This window comes from Trachinotus anak, unplaced genomic scaffold (assembly GCF_046630095.1).
Source record: "Trachinotus anak isolate AG129_WGS33_773 ecotype Australia unplaced genomic scaffold, CSIRO_AGI_Tana_v1 ptg000020l, whole genome shotgun sequence".
NCBI lineage: Eukaryota > Metazoa > Chordata > Actinopteri > Carangiformes > Carangidae > Trachinotus > Trachinotus anak.
This window is the reverse complement of record NW_027273871.1, coordinates 8,318,901-8,344,701: the sequence shown is the minus strand read 5'-3', so window position 1 is coordinate 8,344,701 and position 25,801 is coordinate 8,318,901. Positions and strand designations below refer to the sequence as shown.

Genomic DNA, 25,801 nt, shown 5'->3' with positions numbered 1-25,801 from the left:
GTGTGTGAGAGTGAGTGTCTGTATGTGTGTGTGTGTGTGTGTGTGTGTGTCTGTGTGTGTGTGTCTGTGTGTGTGTCTGTGTGTGTGTGTCTGTGTGTGTGTGTGTGCGTGTGTGTGTGTGTGTGTGTCTGTGTGTGTGTGTCTGTGTGTGTGTGTGTGTGTGTCTGTGTGTGTGTGTGTGTCTGTTGTGTGTGTGTCTGTGTGTCTGTCTGTGTGTGTGTGTGTCTGTCTGTGTGTGTGTGTGTGTGTGTGTGTGTCTGTGTGTGTGTGTGTGTCTGTTGTGTGTGTGTCTGTTGTGTGTGTGTCTGTGTGTGTGTGTGTGTGTGTGTGTGTGTGTGTGTGTCTGTGTGTGTGTGTGTGTCTGTCTGTGTGTGTGTGTGTGTGTGTCTGTGTGTGTGTGTGTGTGTCTGTGTGTGTGTGTGTGTGTGTGTGTGTGTGTGTGTGGGCTTTTTCAGTTTGTTCTGTCCAGAGTTGAGAAACATGTTTCTAAAATTTCTTGAAGGAACCAATCAGACATCAGCGCGACGCCCCGCCCACCGCCTGATTGATTGACAGGTGTGTTTCGACAGAAGAGACTGGGGCACAGTTTTGCAGAGGGAGGGGGGCGTTGGTAACAAGAGCTTAAATTACTTTCAACAACAATTTGTTCACAGTCACTTCATATGGAGGCTCTGGTTCAGGGGCCGGGGCCGGGGGCTAGTGGCCGGGGGCCGGGGGCCGGGGGCCGGGGGCTAGTGGCCGGGGGGCGGGGCCGGGGCCGGGGGCCGGGGGCCGGGGCCAGTGGCCGGGGGCCAGTGGCCGGGGGCCGGGGGCTAGTGGCCGGGGGGCGGGGCCGGGGGGCGGGGCCCGGGGGCTAGTGGCCGGGGGGCGGGGCCGGGGGGCGGGGCCGGGGGCCGGGGGCCAGTGGCCCGGGGCCAGTGGCCGGGGGCCGGGGGCCGGGGGCCGGGGGCTGTATCTAATCTGACTTTGATCAGAAAACAATGGTGTTTACATTTGAAAGATCCCCGCACTGATTGGTGCCTGAACCACCTGTCAGCATTGAGACCTGTGATGACGTCAGTGTGACGCTGGACTAAAAACATCTCTGATCATTGTAGTGACGTAGCGTCGGTGCAGCCAGGTTCTTCTCCTGTCTGTTTCCTGGACCCTGTTTTGACTTTTCCCGCCTCGTACCTGGATTCTGTCTGCACCTGGTGCCTCGGGCCACGCGGTGGCGCCATCACCCCGCCGCATGAGGCAGAAGCTGCCTTCCGGTCCTGTCGGAAATTAGACAAACAGGAAGAAATTTGGAAAATTCCGAGCAGATTCTCTGACAAATCACCGTCTGTTTGCAGTTCACCAGAGAAACGAGGATCGTGAACATGAGGCCAAGCTGAAAGTCTGACAGAAGACTTGAAACCATAAGAATCGAAACCCGGATCAGACTCAAAATCAGGATCGGGCTTAAACCAGACTCAAAAGAGTTCGTTTTTTTAATTCACTAAATATTGTTTATCAGTTAAATGTGTTGTGATCAGGGAAAGATGACATCAGGTCCAATCCTGTGTATTTACGATTCTTTTTGTCAGTTCGCAGTTTTGTTTCGCTTTTTTTTTCTTTTTTGGTCAAACAAACTTTTTCCATCGATCGAACCGGAAGTGTTTAACAGTGTAAATACAATCACACTTTAGATGAAAGGAGAAAAAATGAAATGAAATGAAATATAAACCTGCTGGAACTGACGAGTATTTCCATTATCAAAGAAAAGAGGGAGGATCAGAAAACTCTGACTCCTCGGGGTTTTTCGCGGGTCCGTGAACGCAGCGCAGCAGCTGGAGCAGGCGGAGCCTCAGGGTGGAGAACCGAGCCGCACACCGTGGCGCCCGCACTCAGACGCGCTCGGCGTCGGATCGATTAGCGCCGATCAGCTCGGATCGATGGATTAGAGGAGCCGCCGCTGCAGGTGGGTAACGACTGGAAACTGTCTGTGGCGTCAAACCGCGGCCGAGGCGCGGGTCTTCTGCAGCTTTGAGGAGTGAAGTTTGTTTTTCGCTGCAGGGATGTTGGTGTGAACCTGAACAGCTGTGTGACCTCTGACCTCTGACCAGCAGCGTTACAGTAAGAGCGCATTTCTGAGTTGATTTTCTTGTCACAGTCGAATGAGATCAACAGAGTCCGTGAACGCCTCAGAGTCCTGACTGAAGTATCTTCACAGCTCTGTGATGAGGCCATGTCAGGTTCAGGGGTCTGTTTCTTCTCCAACACGCTGCTCTTCTGTTTTTCACCATTTGAAACCAGTGTTGACACAGAGAGGAAACATGGAGCAACTGTTTAACAAAGAACAAGAGACAGAGGGACGACTGTTGGGCTTCTGCCGATAATGAAGTAAGGTCTGGACCTTACCCTGGATTGTGCCTTGAGATAAAGTATATTATGATCTGAAACTGAATCAAACTGAACTGAAAAACCACCTGAGTCTGCAGCAGCAAACAGCAGCAGCACAGGCCCAGAAAAATAAACAGAGGATAAAATAACCCTCAGATTGTGGTTGTGGGCGGCCCCGTCCCTGGGTCTGCCTCGTCAGGGCCCAGGGCCAAAGAAGGAAAGAAACACCAATAAGAAATAAGAGAGACATGGAGATGATAGAAGAGTTAACCAGAAAAACATATAACCTCTCTCCAGCTCGACTGGAAACAACAACACGACCCCTCAGCTTCGTGCAGCTACACATCAGCTCACAGTGCAGCTCGTGTCTCCGGGTGTCTGCTGTTTTGCTCTGATGTCAGCGACGACTATTTAGCCGCTGGTCATTTGACATTTAAAATCCCCACAAACACTTTGAATAAATCAGAGTAGAACTGAGACGAGGTGTCTTCCGCCAGCTGACGGTCACCCTGTCTGTGTGTGATGTTCATGAACAGATAGATGAAGAGCAGGGTCTGATCACGTCATGGTTCATATGGTAAAGTCCATTTAATCAGCTACTGTACTTAGGTACTGTTTTCAGGCACTTTACATGAGTGTTTGTATTTTATGCTGCCAATGAAAACATTAAAGCTCCATCCAGTCTAAAGGTAGATGTCCATGTGTTTGTGATTATAAAGCAGGTCTAGGTTCTATATTAATACTGTGAAAGTATCAAAGCCTCAGTCCACAGAGAAATGCACACAGCCTGTATTCAGACACTGAGCCTTAAAACCAGCCGTCAGGACTTCTGCAACTTTGTGATGTCACAACAAAGCAGTCACTGCCCTCAGTCAGGCTCCAAGCCCCGCCCACCTGGACCCACCATCCAACCTCGCAGGATTTGGTTTCTCTGACTGTTTACCTGAAATCTGCTTTATTTTTATTGGATCACTCAGAAAACAGTCAGCCAATCAGAAGAGAGGATCAACTTGAGATTTTAGCTCTTGAGTTCTGTACAGTGGGGGTCATCAGGGGCCCGGCCCCTCAGGAGCTTCATCCGGCCCAGTCAGTGGGTCAACATGAGTCACATGATTCATAAATCTAGTGTTCAAACTGATGAGAAAAAACTGCTTTTATTTTGAAATTCAGTCTGAACATATCCCCTTCTCTTTCCTCAGACATGGAGTGTGTGTGTGTGTGGCTGATGTGTGTGTGCATGTTGAGTGTGTGCGTCGAAGCTCACAGTGGATCAGAGAGAAGAAGTGACCACACCCACCTGGACCACCAACACCATCCTCTGGTTTCCAATGGCAACGCGGCCTCAGGTAGAGACACCTTTTCTTTCTGTGTGTGTGTGTGTGGATCATGTGAGACAGATGTTAATACTCGGTCTGATCAGGGCCTCAGAAGGAGCTCAGAGTCTCCAACAGGTGGTGAGGATAGACAGGTAACAGCTGGTCCCACCGTCAGGGAACCACAGACCAGAACAGTCTGGACTCAGATGGTCCTGTGTGCCGGGATGGGGATGACAGACCACGATCATGTTGTCGTTTCAAGTCGACAGTCAGACGTTTCCACCAATGCACTGAATCGTTTCATCCATGCCCACGTGTACAGGACTCAGGTTCCAGCAGGTTGGTGAACGCAGACGTGTTTCTTGGGAAAAGAAGCCTGTTCTTCCTGTTTGAGGTTTTCTCATCGTGAACACACCAGGACTCAGAAACAGTCTCTGTGCAGAAACATGTCACAGTGTCAAAGTTCAATATTCTGACATGAAAAAATATCAGTGAGCAGCTGCTGTTCGTTACTCCACATATACCTTTTACTGTAAAAGCCCCCCCCACCCACCCCCTCCTATAGAGGACCCTCAGACTGACGGAGACTCTTTGTGGAGGCTTGTTGACTGCATACAGAGATTCTGGTTCAGGGGCCCTGGGTCTGTATCCAGCCGGGCCAACTACCCATCAGGCTCTGACCCTGGTAAATGTGACACATCTGGAGGGGGGGGGGCAATACCACCCCCCAGTCCTTCTTAAAACTTCCTGCAGTTTTCACCACTTTACTGTCATGTTTGGACAGTTCAATTAAATCAGACAGTGACGTGTGTGCGTGTGTGCGTGTGTGTGTGTGTGTGTGTTGCAGCAGAGTTGTGCAGTAGTGATAGTGTGGGAGATAGCCGTTAGCAGCTCCCCACAGCTTCCTGGAGATGACACGTTGACGATGTCACAGGAAGCAGGGTGACAGAAATAGACTCGTCTCAGCTTTGTTTGGAGGAGGTGGAACTGTCAGCTCCGCCCATTCAGCCGCATCATGGACAGGAAGCAGAGACAACGAGGATGGACTCCTCTGATTGGTCGGCGTGTGTTCCTGCAGGTTTAGGAACAGAGGCGATGTGAAGCTGCTGTCGCTCCCTCTCTGCTTTGGTTTAATGACAGAAATAAAAACACGACATGTCAGACACAGCAGTGAAGCCTCGGACTTTATTCAGGACCGATTCCAGTAACGATCATTAGTAATCAAGGAGGCCGATGACCAATATTTAGAACTGAGGCACCAACACAAAACTCCTGCTACATAAAGTCCATGAACTCCTGCTGGTGTCCAGGTGTTTCTGTTATTTTGTGCTAAATAACCTTCATGAAAGAGGATTTAGTGCAGGACTGCAGGTGTTAGACTGCATCTCTTCCAGCTACATGCTCCTAATAAATTGACTAAGTGTAATCATCAGACTGTGGTGTTTTTGTAACTTCGTTGCAGAGCATTGTGATGTTTACCTGCTGCCTCACCTTCGACACACAGCTCCAGTCCGTCCCTCTGTTTACATAGTAGCCTTCAGCATTGATAGACAGTTACTCGTGATGTATAACCAGTCAGATAGTGCTGTGGGCGGGGCATAGCTCCTGAACACAGAGTGGTGACTACAGACCAAGCCTCAACCTCCTGGGCTGAAAGCTGCAGTTCCTCTAATGACCACTAGAGTCTGTTCTCTAGAGATCATTTCCTCCTTCATGATGACTGTGCGGCTGAATTTTATACAACTCACCTGTTTACATTTCATTCAGGCTTAAAGTTATGCATAACTGAGGGCGTGGCCTCTTTGATTGACAGGTGGGTGAACATATGCTTGTCACAAACCAGGATGCACTGAAGTCTCCCGACTGGGTGATTCTCGTTAAACAGAATCTGGACGTTTTGGTTTCATTCATTCTAGTTTAATCTGTAAAGTGCATGATGGGTAATGAAGTTCCCCCACTGTGTTGGAGTTCGTTCAGACTGAGCTGTGACTTTGACTTGACCCCCCTCCTCTTTAATTCTATTATCTGTGTATTTTTGTCCTCACAGCTGCTGATCTTAATCCTCAGACTAAAGTCAGACCTTTACTGAAGCTGCGTCCTCACCTGTCTCTCTCTCCACCTCTCTCTTCTTCTGTGGTGCTGTGACGGTCAGGGGAAACCTGAGCTGGACTCATACAGGGATCAGTCCGGCGGTAGATATGTTATGTTATAGGCTCTAATTTGTGGTTCAGTGTCAGATTTCAGCAACTGAAGTGCAACACGAAGCAGGATGAACTGTACATGAACACTCTTTGACTGATTGGCCCCTCCCCCTCGCCATACCTCACTCAGAAGGTGACGGGAGGCGGCTCGTTATGACCACAAAGAAAAGCTGCCGTGTTTGTAGTGGCCTCTCTCAGTCTGGGGGATGTGGTCCCCTGTAAGAGGGTGGGGGCCTTTCACAGCAGCTGTTTACTGAGATTCAGAACATTTAAAGTCATTTATGTGATGCTCATTTATTACAGTGAATAAACAGTGAACAAGAACCGTGTTCACTTCCTCCAATTCCTGGAGAGAACCAGGTCATGTTTTAGACCTGTGTCTCCCCCTTCTACTGAGCCTCCTCCCTCACTCAACCATCCCCACCACAAATTAAAATAGTTTGAATTTTTTGTCTGTATGTCTAGAGGCTTTCAACACGCAGGATAGTGTTGCCCCTATAGCTGCACTGTGGGCCTCAACTTCAGCACAGTTTTTTTAGTCTGTTTAAATTTAGTCATATATATATATATATATAGATTAAGCCTCAGCTGGATCAGCTGTGATCAGCTCCTGTCTGCAGTGACTCATGATGTTCAGACAACTGTCGCTGGATCACCGTGATACTGAAGGAAAATTAAAAACAGGAGGATTCTGAATGAAGTTCTGCAGAATCTGTTTTCTCTGGATTTCTGGAGATAATGACATCATCAGGAAGTGAAGTCAGACTGAGGCGTAACTGACCAATGAGACTCCAGCTGTGTGTGTGATCAGACTGTCGGAGCTGCGGTGTGTGAACCTGGTCTGTCTGATCTCTAAACTGTCCTAATGTTTACACACACACACACACACACACACACACACACACACACTGTTATCTGCAGTGTGAGTGGCTGATGTTTACACATCTTATTATTTGACATCAGGATAATACACAGCTTCACCAATGCTAAGAAACTAAACATACGGAGGTCAGAGGTCATGAGAGGGAGAAGTACTGTTGTAAGTGTTTACTGAAGATAATGAACTGATAACACCATAAAAACACTGTGTTAAACACAGGAGGTGAAAGTGTTTCAGTTCTCTCTGATCTTCTAACACTGAAGAAAGAACAGCAACTGACAATAACTCGAGCTCCAGATATTTCACCTCATCTGTCGAGAGCCTGAATGAGGTTTTCCTGCTCTGAGTCACATCTCTTTTATCATCATCAGGTATATCAGGACTTTACCATCGAACCTTTAAGATGGGACAGAGGTTTAAGGTTCTGTAAATGAGATTTTAAACAATAATACAGCAGCAAACAACTATTTTCTATGTAATATAATGGAGTAACGGTGTCCTGAGCAGAGAATGAAGTCACAACCCCGTCTGTGTGCATGTTAGTTCAGTCCGTCCTGCTAAACCTTCCTCCCCACATTTATAAACACACAGGCACTGCCCACAGGTGAGATGACACAGTGAATGTCCCCCACTGAAGAAAGCATAGGTGGACTGGACATGAAGACTACTGGCTCAAATCCTGGCCGGCCAGTGGGCCGTCAAAACATCCAGACAGTTTTTGAAGTTTTTACCAGCTCATCTGTGTTTTCACCGGCTCCATCAGTTATTTACTGTGTCTTTACCAGCTCTGTCAGTGTCTTTAAACTGTCCATGTCTTTCCCGGGTCCATCTCTGTCTTTACCAGCTCCATCAGTGTCTTTACTGGCTCTGTCTGTGTCATTCGTGTGGACGTCCTAGTGGATAAGTCCACAGCTGAATTTCTTTCCCAGTCCAACTGTGGAGCCAGTACTGGTCTGGCTTTCCCGAGATGGAGGTTTGAGATGGAGGTTCAGCACAGATGTTCGCTGGACTCAAGGATGAACTGATTAGAATTTGGAGGTCAAAGGTCAAAGGCAGTGTGACCTCACAAAAACCCAACTTTGAAGTATTCACTACATGTGTTATATGACTCCGAACAGACATGGGTGTAAACTAATACAGTGCTTATATACAAGACAGTCACAGCAGGTGTGCAGCAGACCACTCCCACATAACCACAAGGAGCAGGTAAAGGGTCGAGGACTTTAGGCCTATAGGGAGCGAGTGTTGATCTCTCTTGAGGACTAACATTAGGGAGGATGTTGGGCTGTGTCTTTAAAGTTTAGCCATCACATTATCCCACTCTCCTGATGACTGCTCTGTGCTGAGACAAACAGGCTGTAACTCCTCTTTGAGTTTGTTCTACGTTGGTATTTCCTCAGGACCAGCTCAGTTTTCTGTCTTTTCAAAGAGAAAATCTTCTCTCGAAGAACACTGTCAAACATCAGACTGTCAGACGCATCAGACAATGAAAAGCCTGCAGTTCCTTAGAAGTCTCAGGAACACACACACACAAACTGAGTGTTCGTTCATGCAGAAGCTCTCAGACGTTCTGGAGACTGAAATGACCAAATGTAGTCATGAAGTTCTCACTCTGATCTGTTTAAATCTGTCCTGTTGTCATGACGACCAGATAAGTGACCTGATGGATGATCACGGATGCTAGCGGCTAACTGAGACTAACAGGAACGGAGAGCCTCCACCACATCACTGATACTGAGCTCCTCAGTGATTTAACTCGTGTTCTGGACCTGAATAGATGACAGGGCTGTAAAAGACGCTCCTGCAGAACTTCATTCAGAATCCTCACGTTTTTAAGTTTCCCTCTGTATCAGTGATCCAGTGATAGTCTGAACATCCATGATACACTGCAAACATCCTGTTTTAGTCTGGAGGAGCTCGTCAAACTGAAAACTGCCACTGACAGAATTACACTGTAATTTTGATTTAGATTCACAGAGCTTTCTTTTCTCAAAACGTCCCATCACACACTCAGAGTGGACACAGAAACATGACTCCACACCTTTCACCTGTGCAGACTGTGTGTAACAGTAACAGTAATGGTACTAATCATGACATCTGTCCTGTGTTGTAGATCTGTGTGCGATAGACCAGCAGCTCTGTCGGGATGAGAACTCCCTGCTGAGTTTCGAGGCGATCTGCAGCATCCACAAACTGATGGATGACGATGCTGACGGCACGGTGGACACGAGCGAGACCGACGAGGTGAGACAGAAAACTCAAATACAGGAAAAAAAACTTTCAGACACAACACACACTGTCCTACTTTCTTACACTAAAGGTAAAAATTTCTTCAGAGAGAAATCCAGTCCAGTGTGACGTGAGACTACACAGACTGTCTCCAGTGAAGACTAATTAATAAATATTCATGTTAATAATGCCTCCATCTCCCCCCTCCCCCTCCTCAGTTTCTCAGGGAAGACCTGAAGGATCATGACCCCAAAGCCAAACACAGCAGCTTCCACCGAGCTGACCTGCACATCAGCGTGGAGGACATGTGGAACGCCTGGAAGAGCTCCGAAGGTGGGGGGGGGGTACTTCCTAAACCTAAACCAACAGGGCTCCTGCTGCAGTGGTACTGAGGCGGGCTTACGTTAAAGGAATGTCACCTGGGACCGAGTTTTCATTATCAACAGGCCTTGCGCCTCACACATTGCACGGCAACAGGTGGTGCTATTTATGTAGCATCATAATTATAGCACATGTGAACACCTACGGGTCTCAGTCATGGTGACTTCATTACGGGTGAAACTGTTTGTTGTGTCGCAGGTTTCATTTGACTCTGCTCCATGATTAACTATCTGTTGATAGTTAATATGTTGATGATAACTGGTGACATTTGACACAGTCCCAGGGCAGGCTAACGGTTAGCTTCATCCACATTTCCTTTCAAATGTCACACTGTTCATTTCTGACATAAATCATAAAACATCTATTGTAAAATGACGTAGCTACGTGAGTGGACCGTGTCGCAAAACAGTAATTTACAGTGAAGTCCAGCAACACTGTAAAACAGACACTTCAAATAATAATGTGTGAATTTACATTGATTTGATTTAAGATCGAAAACAACACATATACACTCCTCACCACACGGCTCTGTGGTCAGACAGTTTGAGAAACACTAAAAATTTAAAAGATTTACTCTCGGACCACAAGGGGGTCGCTTGACCACTCTTTGAGAAAGACCAGCTTTGAGCTAGCGAATGTCTCTGTGAGGAAGTAAGAGTTTAAAGAGTTTAAAACATGTCTGGAGAAGAACTTTAACACAACAGCCCGTTTTTAGTATTTTACTTCTTCCATATCATCTGAATGTTGCAGTGTTGAGACATGTTTGGATTACGGCTGTTTAAACCATGTCAGGATCTGGTCTGTAGCAGACCGGGACATTCAGCAGGACTGAGGCTGAAGTGAGGAATTATCAGTGATGTGGGGGTGAAAAATGACAGGATTAAAATCACTGACAGGAGCGCCCCCCCCCCCCCCCACACACACACACACACACACACACACACACACTCTGCTGCTGGTAAATCTGAGAAAGTTAGAAACAAACTCAACCAAAACACAACCAAACAAAAATAAACACAACGACTCGTCAGTGAGAATCTGGAGAGAGGTCTGAGGTTTCCTGTTCACATCCTCAGCTCAGAGAACTGAGCCAGACTTCATTTTAGAAATCATGAATTTAAGGTTTGTGTTGGTTTAAAGGCATCTGAATTTAAGAACAAAGGCAGGAAGGAAGAGAGCAGCAGAGGAGGGGAAAGAAAAATGAAAGGAAAAACGATGGACAGAAAAAAGGTGAAATGAAGAGGGGAGCTTAGCAAAAGAATGGAGAGAGAGAAAGACAGAAAAGAAGAACAGAGAAGAAAGAAAAATGAGGTTAGGAATGAAAGGAAGGAAAAGGACAAAGGCAGGAGGGATTAAAAAGGAGAAACATGTAAAAATAAAATCCTATTTTTGGACCCACTTAATTTTCCTGCTTCATTTGTCTCCGTGACGACGTCAGAAAACATAAAACTACAAACACGCGAAGAGGAAAAAAAAAGCACGAACTGTAATAACAGAGATAAACAGGGAGACAGCTGGTTTTTCACTTACTCAATAATTCAAAATGTAGTTTAACTTCTTAATGTTTTTTTTGGGACTAAACAACAATGTCAGCTGCTGATTGGCTGCTGTTTACCACCTGATGCTTTGGCCCGTAGAGGACTCCTGCCTCCGTTTCTCAGTGTTACTGTCTGAAAAACTGAAACCTGTTCCTGAGTTTATCTTCACAATTTCTTAGACACGAACAGAAGACATTAGACATATTTTCACTTCCTGATGATGTCATTATTTCTGATGTTCCTCCAGAATAAAACTCCAGAAATCCATTTAAAAACCAGAGAAAAGAGGCTGCAGAACTTCATTCAGAATCCTCCTGTTTTTAAGTTTCCTTCAGTATCACAGTGAAACAGTGATGTTGTCTGAACATCATGAGTCACTGCAGACAGGAGCTGATCACAGCTGATTCAGCTGCTGTTAATGGGACTGAAACAGGACTCAAACTCACAACAACTTACTGAATCCAGAGCAACATCTTTCTTCTTTCAGATTCTGTAAACCAACATGAACCTTAAATTCATGATTTCTAGAGTGAAGTCTGGTTGTCTGAGCTGAGGTGATGAGTCCCAGCCTCATGTGTCCAGGTGGGTGAGGAACAGGCCCCATATACTGGAAAAGTTTTTCACGCAACTATACAACTGAACACAAAAACATAATTTATCTGCATGTAGGTAAACAGCCCCAGTTTGTATAATAATAAATGAAGCATGGTGACATTTAAAAAGCCCAGATAGTGTTTTAACAACATCTCCTGCTGTTCTGTAGGTTTTGACTAAAATCCTCTACAAACCACCTTTTTTCCTTCCCAGACACAGACACAAGATTATGAAGTTTCTCCCCAGATATGTTTTAAATTATGTAAAAATAAAACTCGGTCTGAAGCTCATCTACTTGTAATCAAGATGTCAGAGGAGGAAACATCAGAGACTCAGCCTCATGTTGGAGCCTCAGTCAGACCCAGACTCAGATGAGGAGTCTGTTGAGACCAGAATCAGAGACTAGCAGACGGATCAGAACAGTTAGCGTAGTTAGCATCTTTTATTTGTTTATGTTGTTTGTTAGCTTGTAACTGGCAGTGGCTGACACAGTGTTAGTGGTTGTGCTAATGCTAACTCTGGCTCTCTGTACTGACAAGGTTTCAGGTGTACTTAGCTCCGCCCCCCGTCCCCACAAGTTGACAGGATTGGTTCCTGAGGTTCTATGACGTATGAATTCCTGACTGAATCTGTTTTTATGAGACTGTGATTGGTTCAAGGTGAAAACACTCAGTCATGGTGTCGACTGATTATTTCACTCATCATATGTCTTTATTATAGAAACACATCATATGAACATATTTCATATTATATGTTCATTATTTCTTGTGTGTGCGTGTGCGTGTGTGTGCGCGCGCGTGTGTGTGTGCGTGTGTGTGTGTGTGTGTGTGTGTGTGTTCAGTGTATAACTGGACGGTGGAGCAGGTGGTGGACTGGTTGGCCGTCACTGTGGAGCTTCCTCAGTACACAGAGACCCTCAGGAACCTCCACCTGGATGGAAAGGCCTTACCCAGGTAACACACACACCTGTAACAATCATGTGACACCTGTATTAGTTTTCATTTTGTCAAACTGTTGGTTTCAGATGAATGAATGAATTCATAATTACTCAAATTCAAAGCTCCATCAGACTGGATTACCCAGCTCATGTCACTTGGACCCGTCACCTCTTCTCATCACTTTAAATCAAATCTGTTTTCTCTCTCAGCTTCTGATGAACTGAGTCGTAATTCATGTCTGATGTGTAGGTGCATGTGAATGTATGTGTGTGGGTACGTGTACGTCAGCTGTTTGTGTTTGGCATCGCAGGGGAACCGGTTTGTGAGGTCAGGCCTCAGAGAGCTTTTGTGAGTGTGTGTGTGTGTTTCAGTGTATTTATGCCAATTTGTTTAATGTGTTGTGTTGTATTTCCTGTATATTTGTGCTAAAAAAACCCCCTCAAAACAAGATGGTCCATCCCAAGCATTTCTATCATTGTTCGTATCCTGATGACATCACTACAGTGTCCTGTGGCTGTCTGTAGCTGTCAGATCTCAGATGTCAGAGGGTCCTTGAACACACCAGTTTTTTTAGAAGAGTCTCAGAAACTGAAACACTGCACAGCCACAACAGTGTTTGTTTCTGGGTTCCCACTTCCTGTGCAGTTTAAACTCTCCTGTTAGACTCTGTCTGCTGAACCTTCTCTTCATCAATAACCCCCCCCCTTCTCCTCCGGAGCAGACTGGCAGTGAAGAACACCACCCTGATGCTGGGGGTGTTAAAGATTTCGGACAGAAGTCATTCTCAGAAGCTGCAGCTCAAAGCCCTCGACATCGTGCTGTTTGGGCCACCGCCAGGTGTGTGTGTGTGTGTGTGTGTGTGTGTGTGTGTTGATTTAGCTTGGTTTCATGAAAGCAATATTATGTAATTATTTATTTGACCCCTGTACATGCATACATTATGTATATACAGAGAAACATATCTATATCTATATCTGTATATATCTATATATGTGTGTGTGTGTGTGTGTGTGCAGCCCGACAGAATCGGTGGAAGGATCTGGTTCTGGGCGTGTCCATCCTGATGGCGTTGGGCGGTTGCTGGTTCGCCTACATCCAGACCAGGAAGTCCAGAGACGACCTGGGGAAGCTGATGAAGGACCTGGAGGGTCTGCAGAAGGCCGAGCAGAGTCTGCTGGACCTGCAAGAGAAGTGAGTCTGTCACAGCTCCACAGCTGGACTGCGGTGTTGGCACCGTGCACAGGTCCAGCTGATCACTGTGAGGGAGGGTGGTGGTAAAATAACTCAATCACCTCGTCCCCCAACAGCGGTAGTACTGCAACTGTTACTATTATTATACTACTACTCTAACCTGGTCTGGTCCTGCTGGTCTGGTCCTGCTGGTCTGGTCTTGCTGGTCTAGTCCTGCAGGTCTGGTCCTGCTGGTACTGGTCCTGCTGGTCTAGTCCTGCAGGTCTGGTACTGCTGGTACTGGTACTGCTGGTACTGGTCCTGCTGGTCTAATCCTGCAGGTCTGGTACTGCTGGTACTGGTACTGCTGGTACTGGTCCTGCTGGTCTGGTCCTGCTGGTCTGGTACTGCTGGTACTGGTACTGCTGGTACTGGTCCTGCTGGTCTAGTCCTGCAGGTCTGGTACTGCTGGTACTGGTACTGCTGGTACTGGTCCTGCTGGTCTGGTCCTGCTGGTACTGGTACTGCTGGTCTGGTCCTGCTGGTACTGGTACTGCTGGTCTGTCAGTGCAAGCAGCTCAAATCTGAGAAACTGATTCAAAACAGACTCATTTTGTAAATTATATAATTACACATAATTAACGTTTAATCAGAATGAGGAGGAAATAACTCATCTACTGTGTGTGTGTGTGTGTGTGTGTGTGTGTGTGTGTGTGTGTGTGTGGAAACGGTTTTTGCAGCAGCTTTCTGTCTGAAGTCCTTATATGGGCAAAGAATAGCCAAGAGCTCATCCACTCTGCTCACTCTCACACACACTCTTGGCACACACACACACACACACACACACACACACACACAGTCATGTTGTAACATGCTGTTTCATACCTCACACACTCGTCTCTGTTTCCTCAAACTACCGCTGCTGATAGTACTGGTAATTATGTTACTGTGGTAACCACTACACACACAGTACTCCTGCTACTACTGTTACTGATTACTGTTACTGTTAATAGTACTATGAATACTGTTACCCCTTTTAGAACTACGACTGCATTACTACTACCACTACTACTGTTCCTGTTACGATTACTACTACTGCAGTATTGCACTACTATATTACTACTATGAACACTGATACTACCTCTACTACTGTTACTACTATTACTGCTACAACTGCTACCATTGTTACTATTACTGTTTACAGTACTACTGTTTTACCACATCTACTGCCACAAGTACTGTAATATTAACTATTAACTCAACTCAATCCTAATCACTGAACACAAATATTACTTCTACAACTTGTAGTACTCCAGTGCTACAGTAGAGCTGTACTGTGAGTACTGTGAGTACTGTGAGTACTGCTGCTGTGTGTGAGCGGCTGGACTGGACACAGAGTCACTGTCACTAAATTACACTCAAACAGGTGCTGATGTACCGAGGACAGGTGACATATATACTGTTACACACACTAGCAGCACACACACACCGATAATAAATACACACACACACACACACACACACACACACACACACAAAAATAATAAAAACACACACACAAGTCCATGGGGATCAATTGAAGCATCAACTCTAGTTCCTCTCTTTAATCCCTCAGCACAGCAGTTTGTGTGTTTTCCCTCATTCCATCATTAGAACACACACACACACACACACACACACACACACACAGTCACAGACTGTGTCACAGCTCCCCCTGCTGGCACTAACACTCATTAAAAACCCTGAGTTTGAAGCTTTGCTCTACTGCAGCAGAGGTGCAGTGGAGCATATACACCTTTACACAGACTGTGGTAGACACAGGTAGACACACCTACCAATAGCTACACATATGGATCAGTGCACATTGTGGTTTTGTAGAGACCAGTGGAGTTAAACAGCTGGTGGAGTCGCTGCTTTTAAACCACAGAAGAAGTGAAGAAGAAGACAACACTCCATGAACCTGTCAAGCTCACCTGTGACTTGTGTTTCAAAACAGGCTGCAGCAGGCTCAGGAGGAGCAGCGCTGCGTGCAGGTGGAGAAGGTGAAGGTGGAGGAGGAGCTGAGGATCGAGATCGACTCCGCCAAACAGGAAGCTCAGCGGCTCCGAGAGCTCAGAGAGGGAACCGAGAACGAGAGGAGCCGGCAGAAATACGCCGAGGAGGAGCTGGAGCAGGTAGACGACGGCGGCTCACACGCTTCACGTCCAGGCGTTAGAAGTTTGACAGTTTTCAATAACGGGCACGAACTGGACTGACGTAGTTTTACAGTTCACACACTGTAAAAAAACAAAGTGAAGAGATGGAGCAGGACCAGAAACAAAAACCTTCAAAATCACAGTAAAATATCAGAGTGAGCAGCAGAACAGGAACATGACGTCCAGAGAGAAATAAAACATTTATATATACTTTATATGTGTTAATACACATGAGCCGTATGAAAGGTGCTATACAAATAAAGTTTACTATTATTATTATTATTAATAGTGTCAGTCAACAAAAAGACTTGATGTTTAATCATTGTCAATTCAGTCATTGCAGGTTGTTTTTTTGTTGTGTGTGTGTGTGTGTGTGTGTGTTGCAGGTACGTAAGGCACTGAGGAAGGCAGAGAGGGAGCTGGAGTCGCGGGCTCACTGGGCGCCGCCGGAGGCTCTGCAGAAATGGCTGCAGCTGACGCATGAGATCGAAGTGCAGTACTACAACATCAAGAAGCAGAGCGCAGAGAGGCAGCTGCTGCAGGCCAGGGAGGGGGTGAGGACAACAGCACACTGCATTACCAGATAATGATAATTACGAGATAAGATGTCTATTTTTTTACTCTGTGAGTGCAATGCGCCTCTGTACTAACCCAACTTTAATAATCATTTAATTTGATTTCAATTTGTCTTTTAACCCCAAAACCGTGCACAAGTGGTGTCTGCAGGTCTCTCTTCAGTCTCCGTACGACCAAAACTGCCACAGTAAGAATGTAGGCAAGTTGTGTGCAGCCTGAGACGTGAACCCAGAGCAAAGAAAGGGTGAAAGATTCCCCACACCAGTCACTGCTGCTGAGATATTCAGCTAATGTTATGCTAACAGGCTGATGTTAACATCTCCTCCCCCTCTGGACGACTGTAGCTGCTGATATCTGTAAAGAACAGTGAAAGTGAAGGAGACTGAGATACTGAGAGGAAATTACAGCTCTGACTAATGAAGATGAAGATGATGATGATGATGAAGATGATGATGATGATGATGATGATGATTGATGATTTGGATAATGTGTTTCAGGCAGAGAAGATCAAGAAGAAGAGGAGTTCTCTGTTTGGGACGTTTCATGTAGCTCACAGTTCCTCACTGGACGACGTCGACCATAAGATCCTGTCTGCCAAGTGAGTGACCTTTGACCCAAAACATATCAGTATACACAGACACATTTAAAGCCTTAAAGACACATGGCCAGATTTTCTGTCTGCAGCAGCTCAGGGCATTGACCACTGAAGACTTAAAGTTTGGTGGTAGTAGAACATTTACTCAAGTATTGTACTTTAGAGTGTTACTACTACTACATTTCAGATGGACATATTGTACTTTTAACTCCACAGCAAAATAAAACACAACTCATTGTTAAAGATTAAACCTTTATGTCTGGTCTTTCAAAAATCTTTCAGGTGTTCAAGCAGTTCCAACAATTTATCTCCTAAACTTCTCAGATAAAACTAAAAATCAATGGTCAGTGAGTCTAAACTGAATCCAGATCAGTGAAGCAGAATCTCCTGAGAGGACCCTGCAAAAGACCATGGCAACAAACTACATCTAGACACCTACAGCCTTCTTGAAGACCACCAGAACCTCCTAAAGGCCCACTTGAAATCTTCTGGAGGACATCTGGGCCAAGAAAACCTCCAAAACCCCAGTAGAAACTCCTGGAGTTCCTATAGTTCCCCCTGAACCTTCTTAAGGAAACTTCCAAAACTACCTGTAGAACCTTCTCAATTACCATTAGAACCTTTTAAAGGTCAGCAGAAACTCCTAAAGGACCACTAGATCTTCTTGTACCAAAACCTTCTAAAACCATCCATATAATCTCTTCAATTACTTCATTGTTCACATGAAAGAACCCCAAAAAACCTAAAGATCATCTACAACCTTCCCAGTGACCACTAAAACATCCCTGAGCATCCTGAGAACCTCATCATTACCACTAGATTCTGTAAATAATGTACTGACATGATGAAATGATATAAAGTGTGTTCAGCCGTCAGATCAATGGTCAATATTTCTGTGATGGTGCAGCAAAGTTTGGAAATACTCTGGTAAAGCATAAGTACCTCAAACTAGTACCTCGGTACAGTTCTTGAGTCAATGTACGTTCCTCCTCTGCCCCTCCCCCCTCAGACAGGCCCTGGCCGAGGTGACGGGGGCCCTGCGGGAGAAGCTCCACCGCTGGCAGCACATCGAGTCTCTGACAGGTTTCTGTTTGGTCAATAACCCGGGTCTGGGAGCGCTGGCTGCCGCCCTCAACCTGGACCCGTCCTTCCTCGGTCTGCGACCTCCGACCCCTCAGCACCTCCTCCTCTCTGACGACCTCGACGACATGGACGAGGACATCCTGTCTCCTGGGACGCTGCAGTGTAAGTCTGACAGTCTAAAAAACCTCAGAGTTTAAATCTGGTGAGATTTTTTCTTCTTGTCAACAAATCTCATGAGCAGACGAACGACTCCGACCAGCACTGGGTCACATGTTCCTTCATCAGCATGAACACACACACTATAGTTTATTCTTACTCAGTCACGCACACACACCCCCACAAATACCCACTTCAGTACTAAATGTGGATTAATCCGCCGCTGAAAATAGTTCCCAACAAATGCACTCTCTCCTCCTGTTCGACTAGGGTTTGGTTTCTTCCGTTCTATTTTCACGGTCGATGAAACACCTGATTCATTAAGCTCCAACACTAACGGAGCTGATGAAACCTTTTATCTCTCCTGGTTTTTTATGTGGAAACCTGCAGGTGAAGACATATCACTGTGAACTGTTTTCATAGTTCATCAGAGTGGAGACTGTTCTCCAGAGAAACGATCAGCTGATCGTAACTGGTTAAACACAGCAGCGTCATCAGATCAACATCTCATTAAGGTCAGAGGTCAGGATCAGGAGCTCCAGGACCGTCTCAATTCAGTTCGATGGGCCACACCTTCGTAGACCACGTCCCCTGAAGGAGAATTGGGACACAGCTGTTAATGATCAGCTGTTAATATTGTGTGTGTGTGTGTGTGTGTGTGTGTGTGTGTTTGAATCTACATAAACGTGTGTGTGTTCATGGTGATGCAGGAACATCGGACGTGTTTTACCTGTAAACTCACTGAGTCTCTGAGGAATCGTCCCTCATCTCCTGACAGCACCACTGATCAGGTTTCTCTCAGAAATTCAAATCAATGAAGCAGCCTCACCTGACCTCGTCTTCTCTCAGCTCACCTGTGGGCCGTCCACTGTCTCCGCCCCCTCCTCTGATTGGTCCTCTTTTCTTGGCATTTCTCTCTCTCTTGATTGGCTCCCTCCAGATGCAGCGTGGCAGATGGACCGGCGAGTGAGCGACCTCTGGCCCCTGAGTGGCATCGCAGACACCCAGTCACCATGGAAACACTCCGGTTGGCCCCTCCCTCTTTCCGCCTCCCCCTGTCTGATTGGTCCATACCTCTGTACAATCAGCAGCAATAACTGATCAATCAGAGCTTGTGATCCTTAAATTAAGGAGAACCTCAAAACTCAGTCAGGGTTCCTGCTGGTCCTGGAGAACAATAAAAAATAAGTCATGTCTTTAGAAAATCAATATATTTTTGTCTTTAATCATTGCAAATGAACACATTAAGTCCCTGAGGAACACAAAGGGCTAATTTAATATTTAATAAATATTACATCTAAAAAAGTTAGATGAGCTAACATTTATTTAAAATATAGTTTGTAAATGTGAAAACATTTATATAAATCAAGTCATATATGGAAGTAATTTAACAATTAAAAGATTAGTGAAATTAACCTAATTAGTTAAGGCTAATTAATCTGATTATTCAAATTAATTAAACGATTACTGAAATTAATCTTTTAAAATTAGTTTTATTGTTTTATTTATTTATGTGGCACATACAAATTTAATATAATGCATAATTTATTCAGTTTGGTTTATTTTTAATTTGTTAATTGAAATAATGAAATGTATTATTATATGATATTATTATTATTATTAATATATAAAATCATAGTCATAGGTTTTCTTATTTTTTCAGTGTCACAAAAAAGGGCAGAAGTCTGATGATGCAGTTTATACAAAGATTTTATTAAAGTTCCTGAGTTAAAGTGAAGGTAGAAATCTAAGGACTTGAGTTTTACCGATCAATCCCTCAAAAGTCCCAGAGACAGTTGCCATGGAAACAGAGGTGTGAATCTGCCTCAGTCCACCTCCTGTACAGAGGTATGAGCCAATCACAGGAGGCGTCACATGAACATCTGTGAAAAGTCAAAGATCAGACAAACATCTGTCTCTGATTAATTCAGCCAAGTCATGTCAAATCTAACAAACTCAAACTTTTCCAAACCTCAGACGTGTCCCTGAACACAACCGACAGCAGGTGTCCATGTCAACGCCTCCTCACCTGTGCAGCCTCTCCCACTCTTCCTCCACCTTCCTTCCTCCGTGTGGTCATATCAGACACAGCTGTCCAGATGTTTTCCAGAGGAGTTCACACTTCAGTCTCCTCCTCCTCCTCTTCCTCTTCCTCACTTATTCACTCTGTGAAGACACACCTGTTTACCTGCTGTCTCCTCACTAACATCACTCACAGGTCTCCAGTAGACAGTGTTCTGTCCTCTCAGCTTTGACACAGTCACAAAAAACACCACAGACACATTATGTTTAAATAAGAGGCTTATTGGACAAGAGCGTTAGCTTTACATTATTTACAGGTGAGTAGTTGTTCTATTTTAATGTGGTGGATTTTGGATTCAAGTTCATTTTCAGTCTGAGATCGACAACGTTAGAAAAATCCTCCTTGTGTTGCTTCACGTGAAAAGATTTGACGTCAGGCTTGTGTTTTTTAAAGACACTTGAGAGCATCATGTAACTCCAGCTGCACTTTGCAGGAACTAACATGATACAGTTTGGATTTAAGATTTTCTTGACTGTAATTTGAATATTGATATTCAATCCCAGCTGACACTGAACTGACTCCAAAACAAACCTTTCAAAAAATTAAAAAGCTGAGAATTTAACAAGTCTTTGTCTCGAAGCTGATTCATGATCATTTTGTTGTGAAGCTAAAATCAAACCTTCACACTTTTCTCCTGACGACATGCTGCTCTGTTAATCTATTGTCCTTTGCACCTGTAACACCTCATTTTTCCTCTGTTATTAGCTGAACTTCCTGTTTCTCGCTTTCAAAGTAAAACTTGTCTCGTCTAACTCCTGCACCCCCCCTCTCCTGCAGCCCAGAGTCTGATGCCCCTGCGACAGAGGATAGGAGACCCTGCTCTGGCATTCGGCTCACAGAGGTTGGTTGAAGCGCGGGACTTACCTCAACCGGAAGGGCGTGGTTTGTTCACATCGTCCCGCCCTCCCAGTGGCCACACCCGACAGAATCGCAGCCGCTCCATTGGCCAGCTGGAGTTCCTCCCAGTGCCTTCCCCCTCTCTCTCTTGCTCCCTCTCTCACCCCTTCATCGGCCCCGCCTCCCCTCCTCACCCTCCTGTCCTTTCATTCTGTCCACCTCCCACCAGCTCCTCCTCTTCCTCTTCCTCCTACGCTGAGGGCACCGCTCACATCTCCACTCTGCTCTTTCGATCTTCTTACTTCCACTCTCCGGAGGCGGCGTCCAGCCTCCCGCCTGCAGGGGGAGCTGTGACGAGCCGGAGGCAGCGCTGTCGCTCTGGCAGCTTCGGGTATCTTCCTCCGCACGACTGTTTTCCAAAAATACTGATGCACTAACAAGTCAGAACTAAAATCAATGGGCCTCATTCATGATACATTTGATCTTAACCTGTGTGCAAGAACTCACATATCACTGAGCAAAGTATAGACCAAAATATATTTAGGGTTTTTGATTTCCGCAACACAGAGATGGACGTAGCCTCAGTGAGTTGCTCTACCGTCGCTATCTTGGCAGTGCCTGGCTCCGCCTCTAACTCCCAGCTAATCCAAAAATGGACAAAGAGGTGCGGCATGAGCTGAGACTCTGGTTAATGACGCTTTTTGGCAAACATACGCTCACCCACCTGTCACTCAAAGAGGCCATGCCCTCAATTATTCATAATTTTAGTACTTTTAGTGATAAAATGTAAACAGGTGAGTTCTATAAAAGATTCACCTCTGTACAGTCGTCATGAAGGAGGAAATGATCTCCAGAGAGCAGAACAGTTTCTGTACCAGGCTGTAAACATGTTTCTTTCTGCTGTAAAGTTGGACATTTGAACATGGGAGTCTGTGGCACTGACTCACTGCTGGAGCCAGACTCTAGTGGTCGTTAGAGGAACTGCAGCTCTCAGCTCTTCACTGCTGATGCTTCATGTTTCAGACCTGGAGGCTGATGCTTGTTTACAAGATCAGGATTCAGAGGTTTAGAGATTTACATGAAGAGTTATGATTGTCAGAAGTTAAAGTTCCACAAGTCTTCAGGATTTACAGTTTGTCTGAATTTAACATTTATTAGTTTACAAGTCGTCAGAATTTTTCAGGACCACTTGTAAATTTTACTTGTTGGTTTTGTTTACAATTAAATCCTGATTCATCAATGTACTGTAAGAAAAGGTGAAGACAAGTTAGTGGTCTATGCATGTTAAATGAATGTGATGTAGGGTTATTTATCTTTTTATAAACATATGTCTGAGAAAAAAATCAGAAAACATTCATGTCCGCCACCTTTATCATTCACTTTGTTTTCTTCTCTGACGCTTTTCTAACTCTGCTTCATTTTTCCATCCTTAAAGTTGAACCTCATCCATCACTTCTTGCACTTTGTTTATCAGTCATGGATTTTTCTTTATTATTGTTTGTTATTATTTCATATAGAGGTTTAAAAAAAAAGCTGCACTTTCTTTTTGGTCAGTGCTGATTAGCAAATGTTAGCATGCTAACAGGCTAAACAAAGATAATGAACATCATACCTGCTAAAAAATTAGCATTTTGAGGATGCTAGTGTACTGATGTTAGCATTGATGCTATTTTACTAATGTAGCATTGATGCTGGTTTGCTGATGTTGACATTGATGCTAACTCTGCTAACTCTTTTTTTGGTATATATGAGCTAAATGAGCAAGTTGGACTTTAACAAACAAGATCAGATAAAACATCCATTAGTTTTCTGTTCTGAAATTGCGTGTTAGCAGCTTCACACCTTGTTGACATCATCCTCTGCTTCTTTGTCAGGGACATTATGAACCGCTCAGATTCTGACTCCTCCCTGCCTCTCTCTCACGGCGAATCACGTGGCCTGTACAGCTCCAAGCCCTTCCTCCTGTCATCCAGGCTCCACCCCCTGCAAGGTCAGGGCTCTGGGCTTGCAGGAGGAGCAGGAGGAGGAGGCGGCCTAGAGAAGAGCTCTAGCCTTGGGGAGCTGAGGGGCAACCCTGCTGGTGTACTCACCCCCTCCTGCTCTACCCGCTCCCTCTGCATCACGTCTGACGCCGCCGACAGCCCGATCCTCTTCTCATCCTCCGCCTCATCCGGCTCGTTGGGCAGCGGTCGGGGGATGGGCCTCCAGGTCCCAGCCAGGAGGAGCCCTGTGGAGGAGAATGGAGGCGAGGAGAGCGAGTCGTCCAGCAGCCGCAGGAGAAACGCCTTCAATAAGATCTTTAAGAAGAAGCAGGGACGTCACTGAACCGGAACAACATCTCTGCTCCGGACTGTGTCACAGACAAAACATACAAACCTGCTTTAACTGCTACTGACTCATGATGACGCTTTAATCTTCATCATGATGAAGAAACTTGAACTTTGAACGCTTCATTCATCTGCTTTTATCCAACCTTTCTGGTAAATTGTTTTCTCTCCATTTAACTGATGACAGTGGACATGGAGATGGATGAGTTCGAGACGAAGAACAAGAGGACTGAAGAAGAAAGTAAAAGTACAAAATTCAACTTTTGGGCTTTTTTTCTTCTGCTTTTTAAAGAGAAGCTTTGACAAAGGTTTCTCAGCAGTGTTTTTCTACCTGGATAAAGAAATTTAAATGTCTACTTTGGTGAAAATTTCCACCTACTGAATTCACCATCTATAAGTTTGTCTAAATTTGTCTATTTTCATGCTCTTCAAGTCTGTGTTCTTGGGCTGCTGGCCACAGGTTTGATTCCTGCAGCACCAGATTCTGTCTGAAATGCCAGTTAAGAAGCCACAGGAGACATATTCATATATAAAGTTGTGTGTTAGCATTGGTTGAGGTGCTGTATGCCTTCCATCGGAGGTTCTCCAGGCACATCCGACTGGAGACCCCAGGGTTGACCCAGAGCTTGCTGGAGGGATTACAGGAGCTGGAAAATGTTGCTGGAGAGAGGGACGTCTGGATTACCTTGCTTACCCTGCTGCCACAGCGACCTGAGGCCGGATAATCAGGGGAAGAGGATTCATTTCCTAATGAAGGTAAAATGCTGTTTATATCTTTGACTGCTGTCGTTAGCATGCTAGCCCTGCTAGCCCCTGCAGTTTGTTTACAACCCTACCTGCACTGTCTCCTGTTCCCTCTTGGCCACAACACGGCTCCAGATGTCACCAGGTGGACCCCCCCCCCCCCCCCCCCCCCCCCACTGTTTGGTTTCCCTCAGCCAGTGACAAACTGGGACCAGTCTGACCTGAACAGACGATTCTCAGCCATCAGCCTGAATGCACTTAAACCACCAAGTGCTGTGAAGTGGATTATGGGACACTGAGGGCCAAATCATGCAGCAGGTGTTGTCATGGACAGAATCAGGCTGCAGGTCTCTGAGCCTTTAAAACAGACATTACAACGTGTCCAGTCTGAAATCCAGAGTTTGAGGATGATGCAGCTTCTCTGTTAATGTCAGACACACGATGGTCATCTGTAAGTGCCTTTGTTGTTTCATTGTATATATCAGAGTGGATTTTATGGTTTATTATGTGAGTTTCAGTAGATGAAGGGCTCTGTTCCTGTGATGGCAGCTGTCTGACTCCATCTGCACAAACAGAAGAGGGGACACTGAGGTGGTGCAGGTGGTTTTTTCACTTTAGTTTAACATCAGAAATGTGGTCAGATTCAGAATCTAGTTCATTTATTCTGTGATCAGATCACGATCAGTCCATTAATCATTAGTCTCATTCACCAGAAAATGAATGAACAAATATTCAGATAATTGATTCATATCATGTCATGTCAAACAAAAATGTCAAACACTGGTTTCAAGGAAAATCTCTGGTTGAGTTTTGGCTGTGCTCAGGCAGTTTTCTGACATTTCATAGACAAAACAATTAATTGATAAAGCAAGAAAATGATCAAAAGATTAATCAATAATGAACAATAATGAAAATAATTTGTTTTTGTGCAGTTACATCTGACATTTGGCCTTTATCTTGTTGAATATTTAATATATTGGTCAGTCAGGTGTTATATTAGTGTGAGGATGGAGAGGTTGATGCTCCACCTCCACAGCGTGAAGACGCCGCTCCGCCCACCATCATCAGAACAGAGCCTGAGGTCGTCCTGTTCCATTTAACTTCACCATTCACCTCTAAGATTTTTAAAGAGAAAGGTCAAAGCAGGAACGTGTGTGAAACAAACACAGTAATAATCAGCTGATGTGTGTTGTGTCTGAGGCAGGAAGTGAAGTTTAAATCAAGTTAACTTTATTTACTCTGAACAAAGACGACTGTCACAGTGTGTTTATTATATCAGGTATCAGAGAGAGCTGCTGTGTGAGGACTTCACTACCCAGAAATCCAGTCACATGGTTCCAATAAACTAAACACAGTCTTCTTAAACTGAGTTCACTCACATCAGACAGAAAAGAACTTTATTCATCATGTCTTTATTTATAAATGTAAAACCAGCAATAAACAAACCACTGATGGAAACTGTTGCTGTGAATCTTTTCTGTTTCTTCTTCTCTGTGTGAACATCTGTCGGCCGTTCAGTTTTTAAATAACATCTGTGTGAAGCAGCTGCAGCTCTCTGATTTATTTTAGATAATTTTATTTAGGATTTTGGATC

At 45.1% G+C, this 25,801-nt stretch overlaps 1 protein-coding gene across 5 annotated transcripts; it reads left to right on the top strand.

Moving 5' to 3' along the window:
• Positions 1 to 323: 323 nt before the first annotated feature.
• LOC139637627 (stromal interaction molecule 1-like) lies at positions 324 to 25,665 on the top strand. 5 transcript variants are annotated; one of them, XM_071506469.1, is made up of 15 exons: positions 1,271 to 1,942; positions 2,038 to 2,097; positions 3,564 to 3,710; positions 8,875 to 9,005; positions 9,209 to 9,323; positions 12,345 to 12,456; positions 13,163 to 13,278; positions 13,458 to 13,632; positions 15,608 to 15,785; positions 16,193 to 16,360; positions 16,880 to 16,980; positions 17,987 to 18,222; positions 19,157 to 19,243; positions 21,077 to 21,140; positions 23,011 to 25,665. In XM_071506469.1, exons 3-15 carry the CDS (start codon positions 3,566 to 3,568, stop codon positions 23,459 to 23,461), a joined length of 2,079 nt encoding a protein of 692 aa, XP_071362570.1. In that variant the 5' UTR covers positions 1,271 to 1,942; positions 2,038 to 2,097; positions 3,564 to 3,565; the 3' UTR covers positions 23,462 to 25,665. The 5 variants fall into 5 exon arrangements, 4 of the variants coding, with proteins under 4 accessions (XP_071362571.1, XP_071362570.1, XP_071362573.1 ...); XR_011694643.1 differs by lacking the exon at positions 2,038 to 2,097 and having other exon boundaries at positions 1,272 to 1,942; positions 23,011 to 24,219; positions 24,343 to 25,665; XM_071506470.1 differs by lacking the exons at positions 1,271 to 1,942; positions 2,038 to 2,097 and adding an exon at positions 324 to 555.
• The last annotated feature ends 136 nt before the right edge of the window (positions 25,666 to 25,801 follow it).